The 22,886-nt window shown below is 45.3% G+C and overlaps 1 protein-coding gene across 1 annotated transcript in view; it reads left to right on the plus strand.

The window, feature by feature from the left end:
• LAMC2 (laminin subunit gamma 2) overlaps positions 1–20,249 on the plus strand; it is a 53,501-nt gene extending 33,252 nt beyond the window's left edge. Inside the window, exons 9-24 of the mRNA XM_074322075.1 lie at positions 727–839; positions 1,798–2,016; positions 2,654–2,836; positions 3,444–3,689; positions 5,768–5,913; positions 6,886–7,042; positions 7,365–7,570; positions 9,241–9,320; positions 10,404–10,553; positions 11,072–11,216; positions 12,170–12,319; positions 12,845–12,959; positions 13,922–14,121; positions 15,731–15,889; positions 15,983–16,082; positions 18,528–20,249. Of these exons, the coding sequence (XP_074178176.1) occupies positions 727–839; positions 1,798–2,016; positions 2,654–2,836; positions 3,444–3,689; positions 5,768–5,913; positions 6,886–7,042; positions 7,365–7,570; positions 9,241–9,320; positions 10,404–10,553; positions 11,072–11,216; positions 12,170–12,319; positions 12,845–12,959; positions 13,922–14,121; positions 15,731–15,889; positions 15,983–16,082; positions 18,528–18,781 (2,623 nt within the window). The 3' untranslated portion in view covers positions 18,782–20,249. The remainder of the gene's footprint in view (positions 1–726; positions 840–1,797; positions 2,017–2,653; positions 2,837–3,443; positions 3,690–5,767; positions 5,914–6,885; positions 7,043–7,364; positions 7,571–9,240; positions 9,321–10,403; positions 10,554–11,071; positions 11,217–12,169; positions 12,320–12,844; positions 12,960–13,921; positions 14,122–15,730; positions 15,890–15,982; positions 16,083–18,527) is intronic.
• Positions 20,250–22,886: the final 2,637 nt, after the last annotated feature.

A 22,886-nucleotide genomic window follows, 5' to 3' on the forward strand; every position in this document is an offset into this window, starting at 1 on the left:
ATCCTGTGCATGCATGTACCACAACTCACTGAGTTGTATCATCATTATTTGTTTACCGACTCCCCTCCCTGGACGCCTGTTGCTTCACCCTCGTTGTCTTTGTATCTTTCATCCCAATACAGCTTCTGGCCTAAACCAAATACACGGTAAACTGTTGTTTAATGAATCAGCGAATGAAACAAAAGGGTTAGGGCTGTTCCTGGAAGAGGTATTCCAGGAAAAAATTCAAACCACATACAAAACAATAGTGCAGGGGCTGCTGGTGGAACGCAGTGAGGCACAGTGATACCAAATGAAGGCAGATTAGATGTGAACAATGGAGAAGGTGGACACTGACTTTCGAAAAGGGAAATGTGCTCAGAGAACAAATCACGTAAACAGCAAAACCACAAATGAATGGTGACTCTGGAAGACGAGAGCTTCCTGAACTCAGAGAGGTTTCTAATATTAGGTTTTGCATGACCAAGAATAGAAAGTGGTCTCCGAGGACTTGGAGCAACGCTGGATGCCACAACCCCTGGAGCTCGGGCTCCCACACTGGGATGTCCTCCATCACGTCCTGCGGGGCGTGTGGTCCCCGGGGAGTGAGAAAGCTCCACGTTCATGGCTACTGGTCCTTCAGTCCCCTCTAAGCAGGACTGCAAAGGGGCATGCTTGGTATTGGGTATACAAATGGTAAGATTTTCAAAGAGTTCATTTTTTAGCTTTTGCTTTACAATCACGCAGATTAAATGAACATCCAAGCAGTCACTGGAGCCCCCAGTTGAGTTACTTTGAGTACCGAAGGTTGCTAAGGAACCTTACCGCCCTGCGGATCCGAGCTACCTATGGAGAATACAGTAAGTGACTAGGAGAAATGAGTTTCTCTCTTCTCAGGTTTTGGTTCAATTTGCTGCAGCTTTCTAAGGTGCAGCTATCCCAACAAGTAGATAAACTACTGATGGATTGGATGTAGAGTCTCTGATCGGGTCTAAACTTTTACATTCTAGAAGAACTTATTAAAAAGGAATGTTTCTCTACAAAGAGGTCAGCACCCATGAGGAATGAATGATGCTACCTTGCTAAAATACTCTCCGGATTTAGATAAAAGCTGATTATTTGAAAAAGATAACCTATCTGCAACCAGTGGGCACTTTCCCTTAGCTAGCAAATGGGGTTGCCGACACAGCCTTCTTTATTCCTTGAGTAGCTTTTCTTTGGGGATTACGCCCCATGCTACCAAGTTTGGATCTTAGCCTGTATTCTGTTGACTCCTTTTGTTGAACTTCACAGGCTGGGTCCTCCTAATCCCGGGTGAAATGGTTTAAATGAGAATTCCTTCAGCTTTTTAGCAGCCATGTAAAAAGAAAGTATGGCTGGCACACACCGTTTCCATGTCACTAATGCAGTGACTCAAGGGGGAAGTAGAAAAGGTGTTTCCTCACAACTTGTGGAATCTTTACTTTGTGACAGGCACATTGTAATGTATGCGTTGTGTCACTTAATGTTCACAACCAGCCTGGGAGGTAGACCCCAGTGTTGCTGCTCTTCTGCCGTTGAAGAAACACCATTGTGCAGAGGTTATGTGACTTGCGCAATTCACACAGCTAGTGAGGATGGAGCCAGAATTCAAACTGATTTTGGTGACATCAAAGCCTATGCATTCCGTCACAATGGACCCCTGTACCTCTACGCATGGCTTTGTGAGGGAACACCACCTGTCTTTGATAGTTAAGAAAAATAAAATCCAAAGAGAGACCTGATTTAGACCTTTCGACCTCGCCCCTTGCTCCTCCAAACCTGTTCCCTCTATTGCAGGCACTGGGTACCTTGACAACGTGACCCTGATTTCAGCTCGCCCCGTCTCTGGAGCCCCAGCGCCCTGGGTCGAACAATGTGTCTGTCCTGCTGGGTACAAGGGGCAGTTCTGCCAGGATTGTGCTTCTGGCTACAAAAGAGATTCAGCCAGACTGGGGCCTTTTGGCACCTGTGTTCCATGTAACTGCCAAGGGGGAGGCACCTGCGATCCAGATACAGGTAAGTGACATGACACCTGGACCAGGTGGCTGGGGGTGCAGCCAGGTGACGGGGGTCTCCCGTGGAAGAGACAGAGCTGTATAAGAAAGACGGTGCCTGCACTCATTTCAGAGATGGGAAAGGATTAAGGCAAAGGAGGGCTGGAGTCAGGGAAGATGGGCACGGTGCTATATTACACTCGATCCTTTTCATTATGGAGATGCCACAAGGTTGTGGGAAAGGTGCTAGGTTACAGGAAATGGCTGTCATGGTTCAGTGCTGGGTGGGGGAGCTGGTGTCCAGTTGCAAGAATTATATGGGGAGATCAAAGGCAGTGTCAGGGCCTGGATGAATGTGCTGACAAATGGTGTCAGGCCGTGGGGGCAGGGGAGCCAGGGTTAAGCTATGGGTAGTAAAGGAAGTGTATGTCTACTTAGCATGGGAGAGTGAGGGTGAGAGTCAGGTTCCTGGCCATGTTTAGAGTTGGTACGAGGGCAAAGGTGAATGCCAGTACTCACACACTTTGAAGAAAGCTTCAGAGAGGAAGGCTTTGAGTTACCAAGCTCTGACCCCCACACGTCATCCATTTTACAGGAAGTGGAGAGTTTTCCTCTGCTCATTTCTCTGTCCCTCCCTCCGTTCTTCCTCTGCCTCCCAGGAGATTGTTACTCAGGGGATGAAAACCCTGACATCGAGTGTGCCGACTGCCCCATTGGTTTCTACAATGATCCGCACGACCCCCGCAGCTGCAAGCAATGTCCCTGTCGCAATGGGTTTAGCTGCTCTGTGATGCCCGAGACAGAGGACGTGGTGTGCAATAACTGCCCCCTCGGGATCACAGGTGAGGCCAGCGCCTGCATCACCCTGTCTTCAGGCCCTGAATTTGAGTACCTAGCTTCTGTTCCAAGGAATTTGCCAGGGAATTACAAGTACTTGGGGGTTAATCAAAGTGGGCTCATTCTAAAGCTAAGGCTATTCTGATACCCGAGGGGTGAAGTGGATTGAGGAAGGGCAGAGAGCATGGGGAAGACACATCTAAAGCTGTTTTAGGAGGCTTGGGATTAGGAGATGAAGTTTTCAGACAAAATACACAGTTTAACTCAGGTTTTAAAAATGAACCAAGGTCAAGAAGGAAACCTTAGTGACTTTTTACATGTCCCATGTCTCTGCTGGTCAGTCTGAAAGAAGCTTCATTCCTCAGCAGCAGCCTTGGGCATTTGCCAAGGCTGACTTTTTCCCCAACCATCTCATTGAGTGGCAGGAAGCCTCCGCATGGCACTGCTGTGACCCCGTGGGGACAAAAGCCACCCACCCCCTTGCCCTGGGTGCCGGCTCCTGAGGCGATGGTTCTGGGGTCCAGGTGGGAAACCCCTCTAGGCGGCCACTTCTTGGCGGTCTGGGCTCGTTGCCCATAGGTGACCACGGGGCTTGTTCATTTGTGCCTCCAGGTGCCCGCTGCGAGCTCTGTGCCGATGGCTACTTTGGGGACCCCTTTGGGGAGTGGGGCCCAGTGAGGCCATGTCAGCCCTGTCAGTGCAACAACAATGTGGACCCCAGAGCTCCGGGGAACTGTGACCACCTGACGGGCAGATGTCTCAAGTGCATCCACAACACAGCCGGGTTTCACTGTGACCAGTGCAAAGTGGGCTACTTTGGGGACCCCTTGGCTCCCAATCCAGTGGACAAGTGTCGAGGTAGGATGATGTGCTGACAGGTTGGTCAGGGTGTGTGTGTGCGTGTGTGTGTACATAAGCGTGCAGGTGTGTCCATGTGTAAGAACGTACAACAGCAGTTAATATCCTAATGCTACTTTAGTTTCTCTTACCAGCTGGCCCATGAACAGCCCAGACCTTTCACGTGTCAAAGGCCCTAAGACCAGTTTCCCCGGTAGCAGGGCTGGAAGGCAGAGCTGGAGGACGTAGAATGGGTTAAAGCTGGGTGGGAGAAGTGAAAAAGGTCAGGTTTACCTTCGTAAGTGGAAGAGGAGATAAAATGCAGCCACATCCTCTGCCTGTCCCAAGGCTGGTTGGCAAGGAAGTGGCGCCACACCTGTTACAGGAGAGTAATAAATGACTTGAAACGAAGCCTGAACAAACTGAGGTGGGGAGGGGAGTGGGCTGTAAAGCAGTTTAAGAGACCCTCTCAGGAAGTCAGTGTGATTGATGTATGGAAAGCTAACAGAAAGTCTCTTAAAGAGACCCGGCTTCAAAGCAGCGGCTGTCGTGGCACATTCCTAGGGCTGCTTCCGATCAAAGCATGAATGTACAGAGAGGTCCTCTCAGCCTTTCTTTCAAACCTCTGCACAGGTTACATTCAAGAGGCAAGTTTATTTCTAGGGAGCTCACCTGCCCCACAGACGAACCCCTTATTCACAAAGGTCCCCAACCAGCCTGCTGCCCAGAACTCAGCTTGTTTATTATAAGGTCCAGAGTGGCTCTAGGGACCCAGATTGGAGGAGCCCTGGCTCCCTAGGAGGTCTGCGCAGGGAGCCCAGAGCCTTGTACTCACACCAGAGTCGCCACCCCGGGAAATGCCTGAGGACATCTACGCAACCTGGGGCTTCTGCCCAGGGGCATGAATCTCCCCTGCCCTGACCCCAACCTGTGGGTTTGCTGTGATGTGCTTTGAAAGTACCCGACATAGGAAGAGCCCACACAACACTGTAGTGCTGAGTTCAAGTCTAGTTTTGTAACATTCCTATTGTGCTATGCTGATGTACCAATTAATCTCTCTGAGCTGCAGTGTCCTCATTGGATGAATAACATTTAACTCAAAGTGGCTGCAAAGATAACACAGCATATGAGAAAGTACACTGTAAACGATGAAATCCAGCTACTGGATACTGTTAATAGAGATTTCACTGGCTGGTACAGACCACACATTTATTTCTTCACTCAAGTGTCAGTATCACACAGGTACCCCGTGTGAAGCTCCATACTGAGGTTGTAATGATGAATAAGTCAGTCCCAGCTCCCAAAGAGCTCACATGCTCATAAGGAAGACACACAAATGGGTGAGCAAATGACGACAGTACACTTACAAATGTGATCACATTACTCTGCGTTGAACGTTTTGTGAGCACCAAAGATAGAGCAATCCAGAGGATTCCTGAAACTCCGTTCGAGCAGTGTCTCACCCACTGTTGTATCCTCAGCTCCTAGAACATAATGTGGCACGTAGTAGGTGCTCAACCAATTTGACTGAATGAATAAAGGCATTGCTTTCGCACTGTATTTCCTACCTCAAAGGCAGCATGGCAGAAGGAGAAGAGCATTGGCTCTTTTCAAGTTCTCGTTCCCGCTGGCCATTTACTTGCTCTGTGACCTTGGAGAAGTTACTTAACCTCTCTGAGCTCATCTTCCTCATCTGCAAAATAGAGGGAGAGGTCCACATCTGGCACATAATAGGCCCAGAAGAAATGGTATTCACCTTGTGAGCAAAGCCAGAGTGCCTGCTGACTAGCCGACAGGCTTCCAATTTAACAGGAGGGTAAAAATAAGTGCCACCCAGAAGGATGGAAGGTTGTAATATTTCTTTATCCACACACACACACACTCACACACCAAACAAGCTTGTCAGATGAATCCTAAAACCAATATGTATCAAGAATGTGCTTGGAGACCTAGGCAAGAGATGAATCTAACACAATATGAATAATCAACGACACAGTATGAATGCTGCCTTGAGTGTCTTCCTTTTATTTTGCTACGCCTCCAGTTCCTGGAATTAGCTTGACGTGAACGTTTCCTATTTGTCTGTCTTTTGTCTCTAGCTTGCAACTGTAACCCAGTGGGCTCCGAGCCTGTGGAGTGTCGCAGTGATGGCAGCTGCGTTTGCAAGCCAGGATTTGGTGGCCTCAACTGTGAGCACGCAGCATTAACCAGCTGTCCCGCTTGCTATGATCAAGTGAAGATTCAGGTGTGTGCTAACCAACCCTCACCCCCACGAGTAAAATATTTCAGTATCTACTAGGTGGTTCTATCAGATCTAGGACCTTCCTAGTCTCCTGGGGATGGGGGTGAGGCTGACTATTTTTTCTTTAAAAATTGCTCTATTTAAACAATTCTGTATCACAGTAATAATACTTCAGATTTATGTTCTGATATATACAATTTTCAAAACCCCCTTTGCAGAGATTGTCTCCTTTGGTACTCATGCTAACTTAGTCAAGTTGGGGAGGAAAAGAGCATTCTGACCTCAGTTTCCGCTGAGCAAACAAAGTCTCAAAAGATTTGCAATATTTCAAGTCACATGGCCAGGTGGAACCGAGACTCCCCGCCACGTCCCCTGACTCTGAGTTCAGTGCTCTTTCCACTATAATATACCACTTTCTAGGATGTTTTTCCAAGCGATGTTATTGTGCAACGAATGAAAAAAACATAAACATACAAAAGATGGGAGTAGTCCAGCTGGTGTCAAGGCTAGTGAAACAGGAATGGCCTCTGGAAATTTCTCATTCAGATTCCAGAGAAGAATGAAATTGATGTTAATTATTCAATATCACTTTGCTGGGGTGAGGTGTGAGGAGAAGAAAGGGCCCAGACAGAACCCCAAACGTAGGACAAACGCAACCTATTTTTAAAATGTATCTATTTAACCAGCCCTCTATGGCACTTCCTTTGTTTGAAGCACTGTTCTAAGCACTATACAAACATTAACTCACTTAGTCCAAGTCATAGCTCCTGAGATATTATCATTATCCCCAGCTTACGGATTTGAAAACTGTCATGCCCAAGGTCACACAGCTAGTCGTGCTGGGATTCAAACTCAGAGAGGCTAGACTCTGGAGTCTGAACTCTGACCACCATGACATGCCAAGCATGTCTGGGCTTTTAGCCGTTATCCCCAGGAACCTGGTATTCAGCCATCATCTGTTCTGTGCGGTTTCAGATGGGTCCGTTTGTGCAGCAGCTCCGGAGCCTGGAGGACCTGATTTCGAAGGCTCAGGATGGTGGTGCAGGAGTACCGAACACAGAGCTGGAAGGCAGGATGCAGCGGGCCGAGCAGGCTCTGCAAGACATTCTGCGAGAAGCCCAGATCTCAGAAGGTGATGAAGGCCAATCTCCCTTCAGACGGAAGAGAATTCATAGTCCTAGAAAGCACTGCCATACTAGCTCATAGACTTTTCTGTGGGTGTCGGTTCAGCAGGTGTCTCTGCCCAGCCCTTGCAGAAGGGGAAGGACTCTCTGTGACTTTCTCCTGGAACCTGGATGGTGGCGATAAAAAAGCAGTGGCATGAATTCATTTATTGGGTTTCTACCATTTTGACATAAGCCAATCAAATTCACTTTTTCAGCCCTCTATGATGTTTGATCACTTTATACTGACTTCGAAAGATCTTATTTTCCCTTTTTCTTGTTGGTGTTCAGGTGCTATGAGATCACTCAATCTCCAGTTGGCCAAGGCAAGGAACCAAGAGAATAGCTACCGGAACCGCCTGGATGACCTCAAGATAACGGTGGAGCGAATTCAGGCCCTGGGTGGTCAGTATCAGAACCGAGTTCAGGACGCTCGCAGGCTCATCACGCAGATGCGCCTGAGCCTGGAGGAAAGCCAGTCTTCCCTACGCAACACGGTAGGTGGGGCTGGGTTAGGGTCTGAGACTTAGAGCTGTATTGGGAGACCCACGTGTAGACATCACTGGCTGTTTCTCAGGTTTTCTGGTTCACCTGGCAGATAGTTCAACTTTTCTCCCTTGACACAGTCATGACTCATTTTGTGTTCTTTAGCTTCCTGTAGTTTCCCACTTGACTGCTTTATGTTCTTCTCCCTAATTCATTTCTTGCTCACCGTATCCTCATCTTGACCCTGTCTCTTCTCCCTATTTCTGCATATCTTCTAGCTTGTTAGCTCCCGGAGAACAGAATTTAATTCTGTTCATATTTACACTCTCAGCCCATAGCACAGTGTGTGGCTGTGATAAAGTTTGCTGTGTGAATGAATGAATAAATGAACAAATGAAAAGAAAAGAAGGAATAAAGGAAGGAAGGAAGGAAGGAAGGAAGGAAGGAAGGAAGGAAGGAAGGAAGGAAGGAAGGAAGGAAGACATCGTTCTGAAAGTGGGGAAAAAAATTGTTGCCAGTATGATTTTCTTAATGATGTAGTTTGTAGTGTGGTAGGAGGGAGAAATTTGAATGAGCACTCTTCTGTTTTTGAATAAAGAAGGCAAAGGTAACAATAATGTAAATGGGGAGGCGGGAGATGAATAAAGGGAATTAGAAGATAATCAGATATTATGCTGAGGAAATGATTTAAAAAATAATATGCATTGATTTTGTTCTTATGTTTATTGTAGAAAATAAATAAAAAATCCCCTATAATCCCATTACTAAGAAATAATCACCATTGAAACTTGGTTTATATTCTACTGGACTTTCAATACATACCGTGTTTCCCCGAAAATAAGACCTAGCTGGACCATCAACGCTAATGCGTCTTCTGGAGCAAAACTTAATATAAGACCTGGTCTTATATTATATTATATTATATTATATTATATTATATTATATTAGACCCAGTCTTATTTTACTATAAGACCTTTATAGTCTTATTATACTATATTAATGTTTGCTCCAAAAGACGCATTACTGTTGATGGTCTGGCTAGGTGTTATTTTTGGGGAAACACAATATGAAAATATAAACACGTATGTATTTTTACTGCATCTGTGTCTATAGACAGACTTTTTGGAACATGGATCTCTACTTTATTCTTTTTTAGATCTTATTGGGGAACTGGAACAGGACTTTATTGGGGAACAGTGTGTACTTCCAGGACTTTTTTTCCAAGTCAAGTTGTTGTCCTTTCAATCTTAGTTGTGGAGGGTGCCGTTCAGCTTCAAGTTGTTGTCCTTTCAGTCTTAGTTGTGGAGGGCGCAGCTCAGCTCCAGGTCCAGTTGTCGTTGGCTCGTTGCAGGGGGTGCAGCCCACCATCCCTTGCGGGAGTCGAGGAATTGAACTGGCAACCTTGTGGTTGAGAGCCCACTGGCCCATGTGGGAATCGAACCGGCAGCCTTCAGAGTTAGGAGCATGGAGTTCTAACCGCCTGCGCCACCAGGCCGGCCCCTCTACTTTATTCTTGTCTATACTTCTTTTTATTGTAACCGTCCTGGTGACTCAGGACTCCATGTGTCAGGGTGTAGAATGCTGTGTGGCTAGTGACAAGCGGTTCTGACAGGACAGACGCAGAGCCTGCTGAGCCTCCAGGGACAAGTGCAAAGCCTTAATCCATTTTCCTTTTTCACAGAACATCCCTCCCTCTGAGCACTACGTGGGGCCAAATGGCTTTAAAAGTCTGGCTCAGGAGGCCATGCGATTGGCAGACAGGTGAGCACTACTGGAGGGCCCTCCCACTTCACATCACTTCTTCAAGGCCAGACTTGAATAGCACTGCAGGGGTTCAGGCCCTCAGCTGCATAGTCATCAGCTCCAGGCTCCTCTGCAGCCATCCCTCTCTCAAAGCCATTTCTTAACCACTTGGCTTTTAGCGTATGTAGGTGGCCACTGGGCACGGTCATTTGGCAGGAGCTGGGGGACCAGGGTGTTCCTTTCCCAGATTTCTTTATGACTCATAGTATGGCTTTGGTGTATGTCAGATGTGATTCCTTGGGCCCCATGAAATGAATCAGCCCTTGGAAAAGAACACTCTGCAGCTTTGAGGGACTCCCAGGTCCCACACCGAGCCTGAGAACAAGTAGCAACGAGTCTTTGGTAGCCTATGGAGCCAAGTCTGCAGAGGGGACTTCCTCCTGAAAACTGGCTCTGCGAGGCCTGACAACAGGTAGCTCCGTAGTCCTTGCCTGACTGTAAATCCTACTGTGTTGAAGAAATTTGCTTGGAGCCCAGGACCCAGCAGGTTAGCAGGCTCTGTTAATCCCAGATGGAATTCAGTCAGCCAAAGGGGACTGGCTTGTGTTTTTGTAGCATGGACTGGCTCCTGAGCTTGTTTTTATCATTTTCTAGAACCAGGACAAACTTTTATAAACAGGCTTTGTCGCCACACCCTTCCCCCCCCCCCCCCAGGGGTAGGCCCAGTTTAGAGTTGCAGCAAAAGTGAGGAGGGGGCTGGATCCCGCATGAAATAAGACCTCGGTTTTTGTTTTCCTGAAGAAAACAACTTCCAAACGCAATATTTCATCATTCTGCGACTGCTCCCACCCATCTCCACTCCCCACCCCAGGCTTCTGATTATGCCATAAATGGAACGATCGCCAAAACTTCTATGACATGGGGCCACTTCTGAACACTTTCTGCTTCTTCCTAGTTCCTTTAATTCCGCCTAATTGGGTCAATTCTGTTTGGCGTTTCTAGCCAAACCAGTTCCCTCACTCTGCTCCCTTCATTTAGAGAAAAGGCCCAAAGGAAGCTCTTGCAATGCAAATTCAAATGCTTTACTTTTAATTGTTTCAGCCATGTGGAGTCAGCCAGCAACATGGAGCAACTAGCAAGGGACACCGGAGATTATTCCAAACAAGCTCTATCATTGGCTCACAAGGCTCTGCAGGAAGGAGGCGGAAGTGGTGGCCTGACTGGCTCCATGGTGCAAGGGCTTATGGGAAAGTATGTTTCAACAGGTCCTCAGGCGACCCGTGTAATCTGCCTTCTCCCAGGGTATAATGCAAACCAAGTTCGAGGGGCCCCACGTTTCTTTAAAAATATATTAACACTAAGAGAATGCAAGTGTTACTTTGGGGGACAGCAGATGCTTTTAAGGCTGGAAGAAGAATAAGTTGATTCATCTAAGTAAAGTTTGTGTTTTGATGGAGAGATTGCATGCTTGGAGATGGAGTCACCCTCTGTAGTGTTTAAAGGATGTGAGTAAACCCATCTGGTGGCATGGAGGATGTAAAAATTATATATTTATGTTATCAAGAATTGGGAAAGTTGGCTTGAATTTTCCTAACCCAACCTCTATCAACTGGAAGGCATGTGTTTAGATCATGGAGAAGGACACATATCTGACACACACCCTCATTTGGTTCTTCTGATAATTCCAACCACATACTTTTAAAACAACGGGATGGGATTTGCTTTTAATAAAAAGATATTCTCAAAGTCCTCCCCTCACCCCCCTGCAGATTGGAGAAAACCAAGTCTCTGGTGCAGCAGTTGTCCAGGGAGGCCACTCAAACTGACATTGAAGCAGACAGGTCTTACCAGCACAGTCTGCGCCTTCTCCATTCGGTGTCTCAGCTTCAGGGAGTGAAGGATCAGTCCTTGCAGGTAAGGGCATCTCACCTGTGCGTTGATGTACAGAACCAGGGCCACAATGCTTTCTTCTTTGGGAGTTCTGTGACATCATTCAATCATCCAGTTTTCTGTCCATGTTGACCTTTCCTGCTTAGATTGGGAAGAGCATTTGTCCATCTCATTATGTATTTCCTTGTTCTCTAACCCCAGTCTTGGTCTCTGAAAAGGCCTTGGCTCACATCCTGAACCTCCTATTAGTGGATAAACGTTTTATATCTCTCCCCTAGTTCTGGGTACTGCTGGAAATTGTTATAGATAAAAGTTGGTGTTTACATTTGAGTCCAGTCTAGAGTCCGTCTCTATGTTCAGCCACTCAGAAGACTTGTGTTTTTCTCACGTTTTGCATTGTTGCTGTCTTCAGTCCCAGACTTATTAAATTAAGAAGATTCAGCTTTCTACCGACAGCAAAAATCACTCACAATGATTCCCACAAAAATGTTCCCATGTATATAGTAACTAACACATAAAATAATAATAAAATAAAAAAACGGACAGAAAACCTGTTTGAGGGTGGTGGGATGGCTAGAAAGGGAATTAAGAAGTACAAACTTCTAGTTATAAAATAAGTCACTAGGATGTATGTACAGCATAGGGAATAGAGTCAATAATATCATTATAGCGATGTACGGTGACAGCTAATTACCAGGGGATCACTTTGTAAGCTATATAAATGTTGATTCACTATGATATACACTGGAAACTAATATAATATTGTGTGTCAACTATAATTTAAAATAAATTTGAAAAAAAACAAAAACCACCCATGTGATCCCTGGGGGACCTGCTGCCTGGCTGTCCTAAGGCACAGTGCCTCATTTCTGTTCGACTTTGGGCCTGGATTGTTGTTGTTTTCAAATAGTGTCAGGTCCTAAGAAGGCTGATGTGGTAACTGGTGAGCAAAAAGTCACATTTCTTTGGGCTCACAGGTAGAAGCAAAGAGGATCAAACAAAAAGCTGATTCTCTCTCAAGCCTAGTGACCAAACATATGGATGCGTTCAAGCGTGTGCAAAGCAACCTGGGAAACTGGGAAGAAGAAACCCGGCAGCTCTTACAGAATGGAAAGACTGAGATACAGGTATCCTTTTGTTAATTGATTTACTCAGCAAACACATGTTGAATGCCTACCATGTGAATAAATATAGCAAGAGGAACCACTGAACACTCTCTAAAGGTCACGGGACTGCTGCTTATAGAGGAAGTAACTGAGCTACAGAGACCTTGATGTAATTTCCTCAGCTCCACCCACTGAGTCAGTCCTCAAATCTCAGACTAAGACTCAGACCTCCTGGGTCCAATTTTGGCCTAGCTGTCTCTGCTAGCTTGGCTTCAGGAAATACCTAGAGTTTGAAATTATGATTTGCCAAACTATTCTTGTCCCTGATAGCAGACCAGAGGTTGAAACTGTCCTCTACATGGGATCCTTTGGGTCACCGTGTTATAAAGTTTGCTCTCCCCCAGGTTTGCTATAGAACCCATAGACTCTTGGGTGAATCAGCTCTCTGTGGTCACGAAGAGAAGTACATCAGAGTGATTGTGCTGGCAGGAATGCACTTCCCACGTGTACGTTAAATTTAATCTTGTTCAATCTGCCTATTTACAGAAATCAGGTCAATTGCTTTCCCGTGCCAACCTGGCTAAGAGCAGAGCCCAAGAAGCACTAAGTATGGGCAATGCCACTTTTTATGAAGTTGAGAACATCTTAAAGAACCTCAGAGGTGAGTGTTTCATGGTTCGGGTCACTTGAGTATTTTAAAGGTATGAGCAAGGCTTTGGTTTATTCTGATTCTTCAGCTATCTAAGTGATAGGTGCATTGGGTATAAATAGATGCTTAAAAATAACTCTCGAAAGAAAAGTTGCATTAATATTTTATGTAATGGATGGAACTGAACTAGATGGCAGAAGGCTTGAGTTCTGACGTCTGCTGGGTCATGTGACCAGGCTGCCCTGGCCATATCACCATAGGCAGGTGACATGGCCTTTCCACACCCCAATTTTCTCCTCTTTAAAGGGAGAAGGTTGAACTAAGTGATCTTTTAGGTCCCTCGCAGATGCAGTATCCCACTACCATAAATTATTGTTCCTCTTTTTGGTACTGTGGTTGGTTCCTATATAGAGCCAATGAAGTTGCTTTGCGGTGATGATGGAGCAAACTTTATCACAGCATCCAGATCCCAGGAAATTTTGATTTGCGCCTTGTATAGATTTGGCTAAAGTTTCAGGTGTCTTCACTAAAAAACAAAAAGAAACACTCCTAAAATCTTGGGATTTTCTTCACAGAAAGTAACCTCTCTGCCCATTCCATCCAACCATGAACTACTGTCATTGGCAGTTTCGTGTGAAAGGTTCTGGCTTGAAACTTTGGGCTTCAAAGATTTCACCTGCGTCTGATTACCTTTCGGGTATTACGACTGTGGCAGTGGTGGGGACCCAGGGCAGACTGATTGTCAGTTCTCCTAAGCAAACGACTAATTATGGCTCTTTCAAGTCCTCCTTTAAGATGCTTTCTCCTGGATAAGAAAGAGTAATAGGCACAACTTTCCCACACTCTCATTCCCAGGCTGTAATAACACTCTGGAATTTTTCTTCCAAACTTCAGCCATTTCCGTCATTCTTTGCCAGTTAGCGATGTAAGTTAGTTTTCACCTTCACAGCAATGTTTTCTTATCTTCATTTCAGAGTTTGACCTGCAGGTTGAAGACAGAAAAGCAGAAGCTGAAGAGGCCATGAAGAGACTCTCCTACATCACCCAGAAGGTTGCAGACGCCAGTGACAAGACCAGGCAAGCGGAAACGGCCCTGGGCGGTGCTTCTGCTGACGCCCAGGGGGCAAAGAACGCAGCCAGGGAGGCCCTGGAGATCACCGGCAAGATAGAACAGGTAAAGGGACATGGAGATGCAGGTTGGCACGGGCAGCTCCAAACACAAGGGTAGCGTGGAATGAGAGAGCACTGCAGTCACTTTGACCCACAGGGCTGTTGTGGTCCACGGTGGCCCCAGATCCACTTGGGCACCCTTTTTATTGATTGATCCCCAGAGCCATCATTGACTGAGTGCTAGAATACCCTATTTTCAGCTCCCTTTTTAGACAACTCCATAAAAACTAGAACCATCCAAGACTGTTTTTTTTATACAGACTATCATCTTCTAGAGCTGCTATAACAAAGTACCGCCAACTAGAGGGCCTAAAACAACAGAAATTTATTCTCCCACAGTTCCGGAGGCTGGAAGTCTAAATGTCAGCCGAGACTGTGGGTAGAAACATTCCTAACCTCTGGTGGTGGCTGTCAATCCTTAGCTTTCCTGGCTTTGCAGCAGCATCACGGCATCTCTGCCTGTCATCACATGGGGTTCTTCTCCCTGGTGTCTCCAGCTCTTCTTACAAGGACACCAGTCACATTGGATCAGGGGCCCACCCTACTGCAGTATGACCTTACTTTAACTAATTACATCTGCAACAACCTTCTATCCAAATAAGGTCACCATGTGAGGTACTGGGGGTAGGAATTAGGGTGGGGGGCACAACTCAGCTCGTAACAACTATCATCAATGTTTTGATTCAAGACTATGAAATCGTGGCATTCTAGATGCCTTGTCCCTGTGTGCTATGGCTAAGCTCCACTTATTCATTTTTCTCTTTCCTTCCGCCGTGGGCCAGCACCGTGCTTGGTGCTGAGGATGTGGAGATGAGAAATGCCCTTCCAGGAGCATTCGGTGTAATGAGGACAGGCAGACTATTTACACTGACAGCCCCTATGTAAAACGCTCCAGTAGAAGGAATGCTTCTCAGATGGAAGAGAGTTTCGTAGTCCTTACTTAACCATGACTTCTGGAAAGCTTATGCAACTCTGGAAAACCCAGAGGGAACTGGGTTTGAGATCTGGACTGTGTGGCATCCCTCTTGGACCACTTGGTAACTTGCCAAAATCATTGCTAATTTTAGGTCCCTTGAGGGGAGAGACCAGTTTCATGTGCTTCCCTTTAGATCGCTTCTGGCGCAGAGACACCTGCAATTGGCTGCTTAATAATAACTATTGATAAAGAGAGGGATAAGATTCGTTCTGATGAAAACAAAAGTCAAAGCTGTAGCCCATTCATTCTCTGCACCCCAAACTCAACTGTCTCAGGAAATAAAGTCATTCAAAAAAGACTGTGGCAGCAAACAAACAGGACAGAGAATGAGATGAATCTTTCACCCTCTGGCTTCTCAACCGGTCTGTACTGTGTTCACCACTTGGTGAGGATTGACCTGAGAGGGAAGCAGTGTCTCACTGCGGACCCTCCTCGCCCCCAGAGACATCCCCCAAACTAACTTGTTGGAGGCAGCGCGTGGGGAAGGGTGTGTTCCCAAATCTGACTCTCCCCTTGTTCGTCTGACTTACTCCATCAGGGCCCAGCTGCAGCTGTATTTTTTCTGCAGTTGTCTTTGGAATGTTTTTGTGCCTCACCCCCTCTCTCCTTCCGTCCCTGGCTTCTTGTCTTCTCCCAGGAGATAGGAAATCTGAACTTGGAAGCCAATGTGACAGCAGATGGGGCCTTGGCCATGGAGAAGGGACTGGCCGGTCTGAAGAGTGAAATGAGGGACGTGGAAGGAGAACTGGCAAGGAAGGAGCAGGAGTTTGACACAGATAAGGACGCGGTGCAGATGGTGAGTTCCTGCTGCTTTCCAGGGGAGACGCCTTTAAACTTGCCCTTGTGGGAAACGCTCTTTCAACATGAGTTTGTATTTCTTTTTCCTCAGGTAATTACGGAAGCCCAAAGAGTTGATAACAGAGCCAGAAATGCTGGAGTTACGATCCAAGACACACTCAACGCATTGGACGGCATCCTGCACCTAATAGGTACATGGAACACCCACCACCATCCCACCCATGCCCCCGGGCTTCTCTCAAAACACTAACCAGACCTAACCCCGGTGAATGGGGGTCTTCACTTTTTTTTAAGGGTATCAGGAAGGCTGCTTTGTTTCCAGGCCCAGACACTTCAGGCAGGTTACTTTACATTTTCTGGATTCTGTTTTATCATCTCGAAGATGGGTCCCTGAGCACCTGTTGCCCTTGGAAGTGAAAGTCTGTAGGTCAAAGAGCTGCATGTATTTAGGGAAGTATATTGAGGCTCAGAGAGGTTAATAATGTCCCACAGATGACAAAGTAAGTTGCGAGTTTGAACTTCACAGCTAAAGAGAACCCTGGACAGCTTGACAGTCCTGCTAAGGATTCTAGCCTTGATCCTGAGGAGCTAGTAGACAGCGTTCAGCAGAGGAAAAACATCATCACCGTCTATTTCAGAAAGATCACAGGACGGCTGTGTAGTGGGGAGCTTGAAGGTGGGCTAGGTGAAAGGCAGGGTGAGACCACTTAGGAGACTGTGGAAGTAATTGAGGCGAGAGATGAGGGAGCCTGCTCTGAGGTAATAGAAGTGGTGAGGGGGAAGAATCTCCCAGTGTGGGAAGTCAAGGTCACTTGTTGATTCTGCTCAGACCCTCCTCAAACCACAGTTGTATTTTGACGTAACCAGTTGTGGAACCTTGAACCACCTGGTAGATTACCCAGAAGAAGGTCCATGGGATACTACAACATTTTAGGATAAAATAGATTTGATGGTCCAGTGTGGCAACAGCTCAGGTTTTCCCACAGAATTTGTCCAAAAAGAAAACTGATTTGAATTATAGTTCTGGAGTTAGGTAGAACTGATGTCAGAGCCTTATGTGGCCTGTTTGATTGGGCTTGGACTGCAGCAAACACTGGACTACGGATTTGGTCGTAGACTCCAGCAGAGTTCAGGAAACGGCTTGGTTCTGCTTTCTCAGTTCAGTAGAGCGACGATAAAACCTGATTTTTCTGTGGGGTATTATCGTCATCCTGAGAGACCAATGTTGTCTGTGTTGTTATACTAATGGGTCTGCTTTGGGAGCCAATGAGCCCCAAAGAATAAAATACCCTCTAAGGGGAAAAAAAATACGCCCCAGTTGAGATTTTAACAGCTTTGTTTAGTGTTTTGAGAAAGATAATGATACCAATAAGGAGTTTAAAGAGAAAATGAAAAACAGGGAGAGAAGGGTCGATGGGAACTATTAAACATTTACTATGTGCCAGGCATGATGCCAGGTGTGTCCATGGTGTAATATCACCTAAGTATTTTTAAAGTCTGATGAGGTGGGTTTTATTATTATTTTATTTCACGGAGGAGTAAACAGAGGCTCAGGAAGGTTAATAATAGCCCACAGACCACACAGTAAATTGTGGAGGCAGGACTCAGGCTGAGGTCTCCCTGTCTCCAGGGTTCCGGCTATTTTGGAATAGCCCACGCTGCCTCCCCATAAATGTGGCTATTTTGTCCCCAAGTTTACTTAACCTTCTCTGCATGTCATAGGCCCCTCAATTGTTGAATTCTGCCCCAGTGACGGACTGAGCCATTGGATCAACATTTTTGTTGTGGTGCTGTTTCTATTCTATTTGCTCTCTTCCGTTCTGGAACAATGACAGTTTAATCACTCTAGGTATAATAAACCCATGCAGTCACATGCTACTGCTCAGCTTAGATATGTACGCGAGGCAACCTGCCCTTGAGTTTGAATTGACCAAGGGCCACTCACACCTGTACAAACTAAATGGATCTGGCCAGGTGCCCTTTATCCTGACATGAGTTTTAGGTCATTTATGGGTAAAGCACACCTGAACAAATGTGACTACATTTCATACTGGAAATAAACTAATAGCTAGCTCGGTTCCCACTGTTACCAGCCACAATGAAATATTGAATCATTTCCTAACAGCTGGAATCCATTTGCCAAATAGCACAGCATACCTTGGCCTCTATAAAGCCTGCAGGCCAGCCAGTTTCTAAAGGTCTTCCAATGGCCAACGGCAAGATATTGCCTAAGCGTGGCTCAGAAAGGATCATTTGGGATTGATTCTGAACCCAGTGAGCTGTGTTGGGCAGACACCTCAGACAATACTCAATCCCCTACGACCTCCAGCCTTTATCATTTTAGAGCATAGATGTTGACCTTACATGAGAGGAGAAATCCCAGCTTCGTACCACTTCATCGAGCTCAGAGGCTTGAACTGGGCTGTTCACCACACAGTAACTAGGCCAGTGCACTTAGAATTTTTTTCTTGCTGACTTCTCATTTAAAATAAGCCTTTAAAAACGCGGCGGCATGCCCTTTGCTCTGAGCAGGTGGAAACAGGAATTAGTTAAGGGTCCAGAAGGGCCCACGTAGGATGAAGGAGATCTAACCACACACTCTTCTCTGTTAACGCCTTTCTCATCCTCTTAACTAGGCCAGCCTGGCAGTGTGGATGAAGACAGGCTCATCTTATTGGAGCAGAAGCTTTTCCGAGCCAAGACCCAGATCAACAGCCAGCTGCGGCCCTTGATGTCAGAGCTAGAAGAGAGGGCACGTCAGCAGAAGGGCCACCTCCATATGCTGGAGACGAGCATAGATGGGATTCTGGCTGACGTGAAGAACTTGGAGAACATCCGGGACAACCTGCCCCCAGGCTGCTACAACACTCAGGCCCTGGAGCAACAGTGAAGCTGCCGTAGAGATTTCTCAATGGAGGTTCTTAGGATACCGGCCTCGGGGCTCAGGAGCCATCTCCTGTGGGAGGGTGGGACGGGGACATTGGAACAGGTTGACTAGGCATGCTCAGGTCAGCTGAACCTGATCCCATCCCTGAGACCTTGGCCAGATAAATGTCTTCACGCACCAATGTGATACCATTTGCTTCCTGATGCTGGGCAAATAGCATTGAGTATGAGACAGATCAAGGGTCTGGACCCCAAAGGGTAGACTGGATGGAAGGACAAACTGTACGGGCAGATGTTTGCCTCAGAATAGTCGTAAACTGAGTCCTGGAGTTTGGACAAAGGCTGCTGCGTTATACTCAGCTCATTCTTTGCATAATGTGACCAAAGGAACAATTCTTTTGACTGTACTCATGCATAAAATTCTTCCTAATGTCAGAACAGAAAGTGAAGTCCTGTCATTACTGTGGCCAGTGAAATACTATTGCCTCATAGTATCCAATGCTCGTGTTGATCAGACTTCCTTCCGCTTACCATCTGGTACATAAACACCTACTCCACTTTCAAGCTGGAAGAAGTGAGCAGTGATGGAGTAAGGGGCGTAACGCTGGCCCATTTGGAGCAATGGTGCCTGCTGGGGCCCTGGTACCTTCAAGTTCTTCTGGGCCTGGGAATTACATCCTTTCTCCTGATGGTGCCATGCCATCATCCTATCAGCATCTCCTACCAGCAAAGCAAACATTGGGAAGGTATTTACTCTTGGGTTTCAAAGTGGTAGAAAAATGTAGTTCAGGCCTTGAAAGAAGTACATAATTATCTAGCAGATTTATGAGTCCGAATTCAATCCCATTTTCAAACACTAAAAATTATATCACCTATGTGTTTTATCTCATTCTCTCCCTATAGCAGACAATGTTCCTACTCACACTTGAGCTGGGTAGAATCCCTCCTTCCATTCACCCATCCTTCCATCCATCCATCCATCCATCCATCCATCCATTTATCCATCCTTTCATCACGTATTTATTGAGTACCTACTGTGTGCCAGGGGCTGGGTCACAGTGGTGACATAGTTTCTACCCTCATAGAGTTGATCGTCTAGTGAGGAAGACAAACATTACAAAAATAAATTTAAACTTGCGAATCTTATTTATCACAAGTGGTGTTTATTGCAATAAACCCTGGGTTTGCAGCCTCTTTTCTCAACAGAAAATGTTGCAAGAAGCTCCCATGGGGGTACTTGGATTTTGGCAAAGCTGAGATGGCCCTGGGTTGTGCACATGTCCTTGCATTCCAGCTGTCACTTGGCTCCTTTCCACAACTAATTGCAACAGACTTGAGTCATGATAACACCAGTGGGAATTGCTGGAAAAAACAGAGGTACTTCCACCTCAGCTAGGGAGACGTGTGCTGCCTCTCCTCTGTATTTCCTTGGCTTTTCATGGACGTATTTTAAATAAAGAACAATTCTTAGATGCCTGTGGTCAGTTTCTAATTTATTAAACTCTAAGCCTAAAGTGGAGGTACCAAAGCAATGGAAACTAAAATGCCACAGAAAGAGCAATGAGTCCTAGAGTTACCATCCTTCATTCCTTTTTCTGAGTGTCTTGTTTGGCTCTTTCCAACCATGACGGTACTTTATGAGAGTTAACTGGTGCCGTATCCTAAGCATGAAGCAAGATTTATTTCTGGAACAACCTGAGCAGCCTAAGGGTTATAATAATTTTTTTTTTTGGTCTTTTTTACATCAGCTATAAAATAAAGGTAAAATCAATAGTCTGTGGCACACCATCCATGCCTTTTAATAAATTGAAAGTTAATAAATTAAAATCCTGAACTGGCTGTCTACCCGAGTGGCTGAGGAAAGTATTCTGCCTCTGTCCACATTGACCCCCCAACTTCCGACAGGATTCATCACTGTGCTTTACCTTCTGTGGAAGTGAATTTGTAATCCTGTCTTGACATACTCAATCACATTTTCCGCAAGTCTCTTGCTGTAATTAACAACTGTGCCCAGAAAATTTTGTGTTTCGATTTGATTAACTACGATATCATGGAGACCTAAAAGCGTGCATAACTCAAACACAATAGACTTTTTTCCTTGCTCCTATGCCATGCTAGATGGGGAAAAGGCTGGCAGGGTGGCCCTCTACATAGTCATTTGGAGACCTGCCATTTACAACATGTGACTTTTAAGGTTACCCTGTCAATCATCTCCATTCCAGGTGGTGGAAAGGGACCAAGATATGGAAGAGGAAGACGCCTGGAGGGTTTCTGTGGGCCAGGCCTGGGAGGGGCTGTACATTATTCTCTCATGTTCCATGGTCTAGAACCTGGTATTATGACCCCATCTAACTCACAAGGGATCTGGGAAGTGTGGTCCCTTGGAAGGAAGCCACTTGTCAGTGACAATTCTACACTATGAAAGGGAAGAAGAATACATCGTTAGTGCTTGGCTACCATTTTCCCCGAAAATAAGACCTACCCAGACCATCAGCTCTAATGCATCTTTTGGAGCAAAAATTAATATAAGACCCAGTCTTATATTATGTAAGACTGAGTGTTATAATTATATTGTATTATATTGTATTGTATTATATTATATTATATTATATTATATTATATTATATTATATTATATTAAAGACCCAGTCTTATATTACATTAAAATAAGACTGGGTCTTATATTAATTTTTGCTCCAAAAGATGCATTAGAGCTGATGATCCAGCTAGGTCTTATTTTCAGGGAAACATGGTGTCTGTGTCCACTGAGTATACAGTTAGGCAGCACATATTCTGGGGAACTTAGTCAGGGACCCCATTAGTTAATAACCAAAGTACCTGCAATCATAAAAGGATTCCTCAGTGGGATAGAGTGTTCAATTTATAGAATGTTTTCCCTGATGAATGGGAGATGATCTCTGAGAAGAGATGGGGAATGGAAAAGTGACTCATGTGACTCCCTTGGTGTAGAAATGATTCCTTCATTTCTGAGGTTCTGACAAGTTGTCCCTAAGAAGAGAAAAGGGGCATGTGGCTTAGAGATAGCCTACCCAGGACTTAGCCTCTGTTACTAGTCTTAACCTCACCCTGCCACATTAAAGGAGCTTTCCTTCTGATTTCTCGTCAGGATTTATAATTTGTAGTGAAAACTTTCTTATACTTCTTCTCTGAGAGCTTTCTGATTAATTGTGCCACTGGTGGTTGATTACGCATCATCCACTTTGACTCCTGGGGATTTCTGTTTGGAGACGGGGGTAGAGATGAAACTGCCCATAAACTATGATTTCTTAACAGATGTATTTCTGATCTTATTCCAGGATGTGGTTTCCTTTCAGTGCTCTTGGGAGGCTGGAGAAGAGGGTAAGAAGATACTCAGTAATGTCCAATGTTTGGAACAAGTCTCAAGGACCAGCGTGATATGTTTATCGTGTCTTCTTTTAATGTTTTGTATAGTCATGGGAATGTTATGGATTCTTGCTGTGGTTCAGTTTTCCCACCTGGAAAGCAGAGATTAGATATTTTGCTTTGCTTTCTTTATACTATAGGCTGCACAGATCTTCCTAGGAATTTCCAAGACCTGAAGCTTACTTATGGGTCATAAGTGAAGAAAGGTGTATGTCCATGTATGTTAATTCATATGTAGTATATATATTTTATAAGTTAGTGAAAGTTAGCATATTAAACCAGTGTTTATACCTTATTTTAAACAAGGCCTCATCGTTATGTACTTTCAGGACAGAGAAAAAATTGTGTTTAGCTTTTTGACCAAAATGGCAAACAGAAGTACAAGTCATCAATTTACAAGACATATCAAGCATCATGAACCTGTGCCCCCAAACCCACACGGATATACATGAAGCCAACTAATCTCAATCTTTTTTATTTTTCTAATCTCAATCTTAAAAAAACAAAAATACTAAGAACTAAAATGATTTAAAAATAACACATCTAACAAGTTGCTAAGCCTTAAATGAGCTGGCTTCACAGGAAATTGCTATGTCACCTTCTGAATCATGACTGATATTAGCTAATGACAATCACCATCTAGATGTAAACCAAAATGTAACGTATGTCACAACTAAAAATGAAATAAGTACTAAGAGTCATGGC

Source organism: Rhinolophus sinicus, linkage group LG17 (assembly GCF_036562045.2).
Source record: "Rhinolophus sinicus isolate RSC01 linkage group LG17, ASM3656204v1, whole genome shotgun sequence".
Classification (NCBI taxonomy): domain Eukaryota; kingdom Metazoa; phylum Chordata; class Mammalia; order Chiroptera; family Rhinolophidae; genus Rhinolophus; species Rhinolophus sinicus.